Raw genomic sequence first — 12,067 nt, 5'->3', positions numbered from 1 at the left:
CCAATCACTTTAGACCTGGGACACCAGGTGGGTGCAAGTCAGGTAGAACAGAACCAGCAGGCGCCAGACCTCACAGGGTAAGCGTTGAATATCCGCTATCGTTAATGTTACCAAGTTGAGCCACTTCAAACAGGGAACCAATATAGCAGGCATATAGGTTAACATCCCATTTTGGCAAGTCAAACACCCAGAAGGGTGTAGTTGACAATACCTAACCATCACATTGCAAATTCTGCACAAGATGCTGTAATGTTGCCCAAACAGTTAAGGTCTACCAAAATCTGTCAGGCTTGCCCAATGGAAAACAAGTATCAGAACTGTCACGGTTGTAGAATTAAGATGACCCAATTAGGTAGTCAACCCACATTTATAACCCCCCCACAGGAGAGCATAATCAGCTATACTAGAGGGCACCCTGAACAGTAACACCTTAGACAAATGGCATGTAAACGTCTTGCAAATTGTGAAGGATATCCAACAGCATTCCTGGCTATTTATGAATATGTTGAGGCCCACACTGACTGAACAGAAGCCAGAGGACAATACCAATTCATGAAATCAACACTTTAATCAAGTAAACTAGGAGAGCCTTGCATGTTCCACTTCATGATTGTTTTTTATTTACATTTGTAAGTGCCTTCAAGTCACAAGGTGCATGAGAAATTCCAGATCAACAGCATTCAGAATGGTTTGCGATAAGACGGTTCCAGTTCCAAGTCCATTTGATTTACTCATACAGGAATCCATGTTGGCAGCTCTTGTACTCAACCACCTCCTCTGGCTTGAACCACAGGCCGATCTCCTTCTTGGCACTATCAAGGGAGTCACTGCCATGGATGATGTTCCTGTAATGGCAAAAGGCAAATCAGCAACTCTGCATCATGTGGATAACAGGCTTTAAGTTTATTGGAACTATAGCCACTGCGGAAGACATCTCTACATAGAAAATCCATTACAGCATGAATATCAGATTCCTGGCCAACGATGGTCTACACATTTTTATGCTGCACCCACTACTCAAATTGGTTTGGCACTTTACTTCTTCCCATATGAGATTCTGTATGGACAGGCATCAGTGGACACTTACCTGCCAAGCGTGATACAGAGGTCACCGCGGATGCTGCCGGGCTGGGAGTCTGCAGGGTTGGTCTCTCCCAGCATCAGTCTGCCGTTCTTCACAACGTTCAGGCCTTCCCAGATCTGAACGCAAGGGGAGGGTAAAATTGAGGCTTGAGTAGAACAATACATTCTATCACAATCACTGCTCAAGAGAACCTGAAGTATTGTGTTCAGGGTGGCATTAGCAGTGAGCGAGCATTTTGAAGAGGCCTGCGAGTAGTGTCTGGAGGATAGTTACCATGGCAACAACGGGACCAGAGTGCATGAAGGCGCAAAGGCCACCATAGAAGGGCATGTCCTTCAGGTCAATGTAGTGCTGCTTGACAAGGTCCTCAGATGCCTGCAATCACAAAGACTCAGTTCAATGCTGTTGAACCCTACAAGACGCACCTCTGAAAAGATGCAGTTACTCACATACCTGGATCATCTTCATGGCCACAAGCCTGAAGCCCCTCTGCTCAAAGCGCTTAATGATCTCCCCCACAAGTCCCCTCTGGACACCATCAGGCTTGATGGCAATGAAGGTACGTTCAGTGTTTGCCATGGTGCTGCAACAGGAGGATAGAGATGGTGGGCCATATATGAAATACACTTTAACAATGAATAAACTGCCTAATTTGTGGTTGTGGATATGTAAATGGCCCCCGAAGTGCATGGAGTAAGCCAGGCCACTCTGCACAATACATCAGCTCAACCTTTTATCAGTGTACCGCCAGTTGACAGCTCTTCAATGTCACCTCGACTGCTATGGAGTGAACAGATGTACTGTACCTAGTGGGATAGTGGCCAAGGCCAGTACAAATCTATTCTTATCACCATCCTGCGGAAAGTATTCCCACATGCCCATTCCATGCCTATGGGGTATTTAGTATGAATTTGTTTCGTTGCCAAAGCGCAACTCATGTTACATAAATGGGCAAACGAGGAGTTTTACTGGTACTGTAACTTTACTGGTACTGTAACTTAGTTGATAGTGCAAAGTGAGCTCAGACTTTAGCTGTTTTATGTTTAGATCTATGAAAAGTACAGTTCACTACATTCGACTGCAACCAGATGCTACAGCAGTGTGACAATGCAGTGTTGAACTCTAGCGCAAGCATAACTTCTGGGCCTTTTAAAATAAAAATTCAATAACCTACCGACTTAAGTACATTAAAATGACAGTCATCTAAGCAAATCACAACCACACGAACAGATAAGCGAATTTGACAGAAGTTAACATTTTTTACATCGAGATTGTTAAATTGTTTGAATGACCAACGAAAAGCAGTTCAAGTCCAGATTTAATGCAAGTCCGAGTTACACTGACATTAACTTTCTAAGCGAGCTACGGAGGACGTTAAAGAAATGAATGAGCACATCATTGTTGAAAGCAGCCTTATTTAGTAAAATGCCACATGGCCCGGTTTGCCACTGCCGTTAATTGAAATAAAGTCCAAGTAGATTAAAGTCGAATTGTCAAGTACTTGCCACCTACAACTGAGCTTATTGTAACACGAAAGCGACAAATAAAATTGGCTTTAGTTAAGCCTTGCGGGTTACCTTGTTTGCTTTGTAAATTAACTGATAACACCACGCAAGCCAATCACGTCCGGTGAAACTGAAATGCACATCCCCGGTGTTTACGAGATAGCATTCTATCGATAGTTAATATAGGACTGATCCAAGTCATTGGGTTACTATTAGGATGGGACTTAACTTTAAAGCGTCACACAATGCATGTCAATTAGCTAGCGCGAGTTGGGTAGAAACGGGCGAAGAACCAAGCCGTTACGTGGCATCCTAGCTGACAGTTGGCTAACGTTAGTCAATGTGAAAGGCAAAACACACGCGAGACCGATCCACCAACTTCCTAAAAGCAATAGATCGAAAACGATAAGACGCGTAAAACACAATGCTGTGATTTAATGCAAAATTAAGGGAGTTGTGGCGCCACCATTCAAGTAGCATACCTTTAAAGTTGAGATGAAGAGACTGACAGAAGACCCAGGAGACAACCGTTCAAGGCAGGGAAACAATCAGTAAGGACAAGAATTGATGACAGCTAGTTTATAAAGGCTGCCGAGTGAATGGGTGGGGCTTGGATGAGGTCAAAAATGGATTGACATGTTGCATGCCTATTAATCACCAATGTTATTTTGTGCATTCTAGCGCCACACAACAGTTCAAGGTGATGTCGACATGTGCTGTCAAATATTCGAGTCTAGACAATGGGAAGTGAAAATGATGTACCATCGCAACACCAAAGGTTGATATCAGCAAACTAACCAACATGGTATATTTTGCAAAGAGTGTGTGTAAACAGGCGTAGGTGTAAATATATAATATATAGCCTCACATTTTACAAACACACTTTGAAACTATTTTCCTTTTCGCATTTTTAATTAAGTCTGCTTGTGGTGGCCGAGACATATGTTATTTTTTTATGAAGCAGACTTTATTTGACTGGAATAGTGTCTAGTCTAGTATCTGTTGTTGGCATGTATGCAATAATGCTTGAGAACCCGGGAATTATTGTGTGACAACTCGCGACAATGGCTGTTCAGAGCTCCGAGGCTGAGCAACGTTTTTTATGGAGGCAGAATTGATTTGACTGGAAAATTATTGTAACGCTCAGTGGTCTCGTCTGGTATCTGTTGTTTCACCGTTGATTTTGCTGCCACCTGTTGACTGTTGCATTTACCGCACAATTACGTTTGTGACGTGTATCATACACGTCATAAGGGATCGTGTTCGTATGGAACGCTTTCCATATGTTTGAAACAGATCAGACATTTGACCATCCATTCAGTCATCAAGTTGGCGTTGTTGGTGGTCGAAAATGTATTCATCTGCATTTTATTGCAATGTAATTGCATCATAAGTTTTTGGGGGTGATACATCCGGTGATAATATGGAGAAGAAAGAAGTTGAGGTAGGCTTTGTTTTTCAGATTTTTTTTATATCACACATTTTGAAAGGCAAGATAAGTATTGCCATCTGCCAAAGTCAGGAATAGTGAGTAGTTGGGTAAAGGTGATCACCAAGGTGACATTATGCATAGAGGACTTTCTGAAGAGATTCCAGGGTCAGAGGTCAAAGGTTATATAATCTTTTGATAAATAATGTAGGCTAATTAATGAGAGTCTGAGGAAGGTGATGTGTAAAATCTCAGTCACAGGACACTGAAGCAGAGAGAGAGATGCAGGAGGCTGATCGAGAATCAGCCGGCCCATCTCAGTCACAGGAGACTGAAGCAGAAAGAGAGATGGAGGATGCTGATACAGAGTCAGCCGGCCCATCTCAGTCACAGGAGACTGAAGCAGAGAGAGAGATGCAGGAGGCTGATCCAGAATCAGCCGGCCCATCTCAGTCACAGGAGACGGAAGCAGAAAGAGAGATGGAGGATGCTGACACAGAGTCAGCCGGCCCATCTCAGTCACAGGAGACTGAAGCAGAGAGAGAGATGCAGGAGGCTGATCCAGAATCAGCCGGCCCATCTCAGTCACAGGAGACTGAAGCAGAAAGAGAGATGCAGAAGGGTGATCAGGACTTAGCCGGCCCATCTAACACATGGGAGCCACATCAGACTTTTCATTGCAACCTATCCTTGGCCCAGAGAAGCCCCTCCTCAGAACTCAAATTCTTAGGAGAGCAGATGACTGAGAAGTAGGTTGCTCTTTGTCTTCCCCATACTTGCCTCCTATTCTCTATACTGTATGTTCTGCAACCGGCAAAGAACCAATCAGAAGGTGTGTTTGTAGTGTACATGTACAGTACCAGTCAAAAGTTTGGACACACCTACACATTCCAGGGTGTTTCTTTATATTTTTTTCTACATTGTAGAATAGTAGTGAAGACATAAAAACTATGAAACTATGAAAGTTCTGTAGAGGTCAAGGGTTAGATAGTTTTAATAATTAACAGTACTCATCTATTTACCTCTTTTGCAGGCAAAGGATTATTTTCACTGAGAATATGCATGAAAGGGTGAGTTAGTGTTAGCTCTGGAATTTCTAACATCAAGGAAACTGTAAAATAGACTTTGAGTGCATCCCAAATTGTGTCATTTTCCATATTGCCCTACTTTTGACCAGAACCCTATGGGCCCTATATAGGGAAAAGGGTGCCATTTCTGGACACAGTCTAGATCAGGGATGGGCAACTGGCGGCCGCGGATCCCCTTGTGTAGGCCCGCAGATCCATTTATTTTTGTAACTGTCGTGGTCTCAACTTACTGTTGACAGTTAGTACAGTAGAATACACAAGGTGCAAATTAAAGATGTGGTTTTGCATCAGCAATTTTCCTCTTCCTATGTCAGTCACTGACAGTCACTCAATTAGCCCATGTTAACGAAAACATTTTTGGGGGGCTAAATTAATCTAGTGGACATCTATCTAAACTTGTGGTAATCGTGGTTGAATTGCCGACTGTGGGGGAGTTTCTCTCTGTCCCATAGAAAAATGAGATGAATTGCATGAAAGTAGTTCTAAAATGTCAAAATGTTCTCTCTGCTGCAGGGCAAAATGTGTAGAAATTAGGCCTCCCGAGTGGCGCAGTGGTCTAAACCACTAGAGATTCTGGGTTTGAGTCGGCGCACAATTGGCCCAGCGTCATCTTGGTTAGGGGAGTGTTTGGCCAGCAGGGATGTCCTTGTCCCATTGTGAACTAGCGACTCATGTGGCGGGCTGGGCGCAGTGCAAGCTGTCACGGTCGCCAGGTGCACGGTGTTTCCTCCAGCACATTGGTGCGGCTGGCTTCCAGGTTAAGTGGGTATTGTGTCAAGAAGCAATGCGGCTTGGTTGGGTTGTGTTTTGGAGGACGCACGGCTCTCGACCTTCGCCTCTCCCGTGTACTTACAGGAGTTGCAGCGATGAGACAAGACTGTGACTGCCAATTGGATACCACAAATTTGTGGAGAAAAAGGGGTAAAAGTAAGAATTGCAAGAAATGAACACTAAAACTTATATTTTTTTCTCTCCACTTTCAAGAGGGGGTCCGCCAAAATGATTTGCTCGCAAAGTGGGCAGGTCCCGGCACAATTTTGCTTACGGCGCCTAAAACGCAAGGGCCGACTCTGACTGCATGTGTGGGTATGGATGTGGGTATGCAGGCCTGTGAGCCACTGTGGCCCCTCATGGTGATTTCAGATTTTTTTGTTGCCGCATAAAAGTTGCCCATCCCTGGCCTAAATATTCTATTACAAAACCTCAGTAAATGTACCAGGAGCTGGCGAGTCAGCACTTTGAGTCTAGACAATGAGAACCTGGTAAAGAAGCTTTATATCTCAAAAACAAGGTAGGAGGAAGTTGAATAGAATAACTTTATTTAATCAATTAAGTTGTGTCACTTGGATTAGGTAATAAATACATACGCCAAACAGCACAATGTAGACAGACGGTGGATTTAAGTGAATGTTAGATCTTGTTCGATTTTAGAACAATCTTTCCCGGCTGTTCTTTTACATTACAGTTCACCATATTTGAGGCTCATGCTAAGTGCAAGAACATCCTGTCATGGGTGAAGAAGGCCTCTTCAACTGAGGTGGTCCCTGCCCTTGATCTCAGCATGGATAGGGATTTGCCCTGGACACCATCATCATCATCAACCTCCTCCTCCTGGTCTTCAGTCGTAATCAATGTAGCAGATCTGGGAGCGGCCTCCACATGCCGCAGCATCAGATTCAGCCTTGGGCCAAGTCATGGGCCAAGCGAGGTCGCCAACCCTAGAACTGGTGCCAGCACACGGAACCCAACTCCCTTCCCCTCCCCCATTTTGTATGTATGAGCATATTCCTCCCCATAATGGTTGAAACAGTTATTTCCTTTCCTTGTGTATAAATAATGACTTCTCTAAAATGTTTTATTTCCACTGAATACACATGTGGGATCTTAAGTTTGCTACAGCAGGAAATGTAGATTATTATCTGGATTATAATTGATTGGACATTTTTGTAGGGGTTGGTAAAATCAAGTGGAAATTACAAACCTCAAGAAGCCTTTTTAAACCATAAATACACTACACGTTTTACATTTCCTACATTAAGATCCTGCATCTGTATGACTTTAGTTTTTTTATTCATTTATAAAATTCCTTTGCTTCTAAATTATGTTAGCAGTTTTTGTGTCCAGAAAGGTTTGTTATTGTCATTGTTACCATATTTCTGTTGTGGGGCCCTCTTCAGCTCAGAGGAGTCTTTGGGAAATGAGGAAGAGGATGACAACCTAAGAAAATATTGCTCCGCATCTGAGGACAGAGATAAAGAGGATTGGGACAGACCCCGCTCAGACCCCCTGAGGTCTGTGTTTGGACTGTCTCACAGCTTTATCTTCAGTCAGGTTCACAGAGACGCCCACAGGTCCCTGAGTGAGGTCATACTGCCGTCCATCCAGAGGAGACCGAAGAAGATGAGGCCTATTATTCTGTCTGCGGACACCAGGCTGATCATGGCCATTGTGGAGATCATCATCAAGCAGATAAATGCAAGACTAGCCCAGATTGTGCTGAAAGGATGTGACAGTCAGGGAGCCGAAGCTCCTTCGACCAGCATCAGCTCACCGAGCAGTCAATTTGCTGAGCAGATGCTGAGGATAATCACAACCACAATGAATGGCCATATCATGGGACAGATGGCGCTCACTCGGCTGTCTGGAAAGTCCCCTCTGGAGATCGAGAGCAGGCTTGAGACAGAGCTAGGGCCACTGGCAGGTCAGGTCATTGTTGCAACCATCAACAGCATCCAGAGGGCGAAGAGCGATGCTCAGACAGGACATGAGGTTCGGGTGTCCTCACCTTGCACCTACTTCCTGTCAGCTGTGTCGGCTGAGGTGCAGAGTCTGGTGGTCCAGAGATCAGGGACCAGGATGTCAGCCAGACAGTCAGGCAGCAACCACCTGCTGAACCTGTCTCCGGCAAAGATCACCAGGGCCGTCGAGTTGAAAATGGCTGAAATGTACGGCGGATCCCTGTGGGATTGGTCCATGTCCAGTGATTTGGTGGATTTGGTGGTCGATGATACCCTGGATGCCCTTGGATATCTAGAGAACCAGTCATTATCCGGGCCCCAGAGCGTTGGCTACCGGAACGGGATTGAAGACCTCGACATTGATGGTGTGGCAAGGGACATGGTCCAGAAAGCTGCAGTCAAACTCAAGGCATCCATGTCTGAGCTTGAGCTGGAGGTGGGATCCAGATCCTCACAGGGCTGCAGTGGTCCCTCGAACCACTCACCTCTGTCTCGCTCCCACTCCGACCCGAGGATGCTCCCTGTCTGGTCAGCAGCGGGAGTCAGAACTGTCCTGCAAGTGTTAAAAACAGAGCTTGACAGCAACTCAGATGAGTCCTTTGATCCGCTCCAGATGGCTAGAAACCTTCTAGCACGTCTAGCGTCGGGTGTCAAGAGCATCGACAATCTGGAAATTGGTGAGATGCTTCAGGGCACCTCAGCAATCATGGAGCCGGAGGCTGTGAGAGAACACCCAGAAATATCTTCCACTGCCATCTACCACTCCCTGCTCATTGATTGTCCTTTCCCACCATCAGAGAGGGTTCAGGAAACAATTATCCTAAGCCATCCACTCACTGCACAGGACGTGACCACACAGAAGAAAAAGCAGCATTCTGCTGACCTTCAGACCGACAGCCTAATGGCAGAATACCCTGCCAAGGCACAACGGGTAGTGACTCAGGTCATAAGAGATTCTCCTTTAACCGTGGACATCCTGTCAGCCCACGTCTCCTCAAAGAACATTGCTGAGGCCTCAACTCACGTTCTTGAGTCCCTTCTAGTGGACTTAAACGAGGCAGTTGAGGTGAGTAGGGCAGAGCGGAGCAAGTTCTGGGAACAGGTCCAGTTATCCTCCCAGAAACTTTACAGCACAGCTGTGGACAAGCTGAAGAGTTTGTACACTGGTTGCCTCCTCAACAATGAGCAAGACCACCAGGATACCCATGTAACCGCTGACAAAATCCAGGACATGGAAGTGTCTACCAACAATGACCTCAAAGGCCCAACAGTTGCAGTCAGCCAGGAGTTAGTCCGACACAGCGCAAAGAAGATCCTCACAAAGGTTCTGAATGTGATCAAAGCCGGAGTAGCTGGCTCAGAGCGCTCATCTGTAGGCGAGCAGATGACCAAAGAGTGCCAAGTTGCCACAGAGATGTTGGGCTCCATTCTGAACAGACTAGAAGATGATGAGCCTGATGTGGGTGAAGAGGATCATCTTCATGTGATGTCTGTCCGTGACATCTACGAGGATGTCTCATCTAAAACCTCTCAGGTTTGTATGGTGATGAGTAGCCAGGCGATGGACGCGTTGACCGATGATGTGTCTGCCGCAACCTTTGTGCATGGTAAGTGAAATGAACACTTTTCATTTATTTTATTTTCTAATATGCAATAAATTGATTAGCTCCTGTTGAATATAGGATTCACTCATATTGAGCTTAATAGTTTAATTGCAATTGTGTTCATTCGATTTTCAAGATTGTGTATTATTGTAAAATATGCACAACATAATCCTGAGCTTAATTATTTTATCTCTTCTGCCCCCAGATATTGTGTACAGGTCAGAGAGTTGTCTCTCTCAGGCCACAAGTACCCACAGGTCAGGCACTAGCCAGGCCTCCAGTGACCTTGTTGTTGAGTACATGTCTGAGCTCCATGCCAACTGCCTTGACACCACATTGCCTGTGAGGTGCACTTCTACAGCTGTTGGCGATACAGAGACTTGTCATGTCCCCTCTGCCAGAGTGAAGAAGAAGAGTCAGGGCCGGAGGTTCAGTTGCTGCCCAAAGTTGCCAACGGTCAGGATCAAGGTATGGAGCTCCATGTTTGGTGTTTTTCCCCTTCATTACAGCTGAAATAGAATCCAAAGCTAATGGGGTCAGAGTGAGACATTGTGGGGCGTCTAATGGAAGGATGAATTTACTCTGCAACAGGTGTTCAAGGGCAGAGTGGAACCAGAGAGCAACCCCGCTCAAAAGGAGCTGCCTTCGCAGTGTTTCAGCACCTCTCGAGTTGCGCTGCGTAAGCGACACACAATGATGATCGTTTTATTTTGATGCATTGCCAAGATGTGGCCAGTGGTCAGAGTGAATGCAGCTTTACTGAGCTTAATGCTGAGGTTTATTCATCTCTGGTCCCGTAATGTTTTCTCTGATTAAGGCCACTGAGTTTTGACGAGCTGTCAGGCATACATTGTAGCGACTCTTACATTTCCCAAAGTCCAAATGGTAGATGCTGTCATTTTGCTGTATTACCTTTTGTCTGGTTGGTTTAGACTGTGGTCAGAGAGAATGGAAGTACATTTGTCATGTTCAATTCTGATCCTGCAATGTTCTCTTATCACAGATGATGATCATCTTGTCTCATTCATTCCCCAACTTGAGGATGACCTGCCACCAGCACCTGCACAGGAGTCCCGTAAACGTCCCCTGTTGGTCAGGGTGTTCCGGGCCATTTCCAGGGCCATCTCAAAGCCATTCAAGGGCTGTGCTTTTTGCAAGAAGCATTAGGAAAGGGTTAGCCATCAACATCTAATAAACATATTAGCAGCATTGATCTGTGTGTCTGCAGTCACATTTAATAGACTCTCTTGACATGGCATTTTAGCAGACACTTATCCAGAGCAACTCGGGTTAAGTGCCTAAGTCAGTTTGGAGATACAAACCAGTGACCTTTTGGTTATTGGCCCAACACTCTTGACCACTAGGCTACCTGTCACTGCATGGGTTTTACCATATTGCTTATTCTTTTTTGATTCCTTCCTATCTGCAAAGAGGTTGACCCAACTGAACATTTCACACCAGATTTCAATGTTCCATTTGCTGTTTTAAGTACATGATTTCAATATATGTAATATACTTGCAAACTGAGAAGGCATTTCACACCAGATTTGTTTGTATTGACCTTGGTGAAAATGTGTTTATATGACATTGAAGCACAATATTAATATAATAAGTGTCTTTTTCAACACATTTTGATGCATACATTTCCAGTGGGGGAAGGGGTATGGTTTGTGGCCCATTATATTCTATACAGCTCTTCGGGAGAGGTTTCCAAGGTCAAAGTAGAGCTATTATCATCCTGCTGATCATACAGTATTTGGAATGAAGAAGGGTCCATTAATAGGGGCTAGGGTCAGCCTGAAACTGAGAATCTGTTGGTTGGAGGCCAAGGGTGGGCTTGAAAATGGGCCATTGACAGTTGCTATTTAGAGCTTCTGCTTTCCCTTCTGCTCCTTCTGGCAATTTACATAATCCCTCTGTCTCTCTTGCACCCCTTTGATCGTTTGATTTGTGATCACCTCTGTAAATCTCTTGTATTTTTACAAAATAATTATCTCAACTATGGCCTATGGCTGGATGGGTACCAGGAGGGAAATGTAAGAGAATACAGATGTGTATTTGAAAATATAGGAAAGTTCCCAATTCCAATACTGTATATGAAGATAATATGTTCCCATTATGCATAATTGTTATGCTTTTTCTATGCATAGTCTTTTATCTTTATTTTGTATGATTTGTATCTGTCTCTTGCCTGTCTCTCACATACTTTCACACATACCCAATGATTACACTAATATGTACACTCTCAAAGAAAACATAAATAAATACAGATTGATGAGATAGTTAAGAACATTACATTCAAAATACATGTAAACTTTTTGTCAATGTCAAAGGCAATAGTTTAATATCTTTCTACAACCCATGGAGAACAGGGCGCAAGTATTTTTGTGAGACCGTTTGTTTGTAAAGAGAGAAAAAAAATCAATTTATTCCGAGTTCAGGAGTCAAGAAAAAAGAATCACGTGATAGTGAATGTTGCAGTAAGCCTGCGCTCAAACCAACTGATTAATAAAACACCTACACCGTTGGAGCGTTGCGTGGGCTGAGTTCTTCTCTGTGCACATACTTTGTAACTTTGTGAAATAGTGCAGCCACGCGTTGACTTTGCTCACAACTAAC

The 12,067-nt window shown here is 44.4% G+C and overlaps 2 protein-coding genes across 2 annotated transcripts; one reads left to right on the top strand and one right to left on the bottom strand.

Moving 5' to 3' along the window:
* Nucleotides 1–597: 597 nt before the first annotated feature.
* Nucleotides 598–3,209, bottom strand: LOC123998830 (nucleoside diphosphate kinase A-like). Its single transcript, XM_046304026.1, has 5 exons — nt 3,072–3,209; nt 1,538–1,667; nt 1,358–1,459; nt 1,088–1,200; nt 598–845 (listed from the first exon to the last, which is right to left on the bottom strand). The coding sequence occupies exons 2-5, from the start codon at nt 1,661–1,663 to the stop codon at nt 728–730; spliced, it is 459 nt and encodes a 152-aa protein (XP_046159982.1). The 5' UTR covers nt 1,664–1,667; nt 3,072–3,209; the 3' UTR covers nt 598–727.
* LOC123998828 lies at nt 2,728–11,994 on the top strand. Its single transcript, XM_046304024.1, has 6 exons — nt 2,728–4,767; nt 6,572–6,876; nt 7,284–9,451; nt 9,654–9,916; nt 10,040–10,127; nt 10,452–11,994. Exons 2-6 carry the CDS (start codon nt 6,668–6,670, stop codon nt 10,613–10,615), a joined length of 2,892 nt encoding a protein of 963 aa, XP_046159980.1. The 5' UTR covers nt 2,728–4,767; nt 6,572–6,667; the 3' UTR covers nt 10,616–11,994.
* Nucleotides 11,995–12,067: the final 73 nt, after the last annotated feature.

The sequence above is a fragment of the Oncorhynchus gorbuscha genome, linkage group LG16 (genome assembly GCF_021184085.1).
Source record: "Oncorhynchus gorbuscha isolate QuinsamMale2020 ecotype Even-year linkage group LG16, OgorEven_v1.0, whole genome shotgun sequence".
Classification (NCBI taxonomy): domain Eukaryota; kingdom Metazoa; phylum Chordata; class Actinopteri; order Salmoniformes; family Salmonidae; genus Oncorhynchus; species Oncorhynchus gorbuscha.
This window is presented reverse-complemented; position numbering and strand designations above follow the sequence as displayed.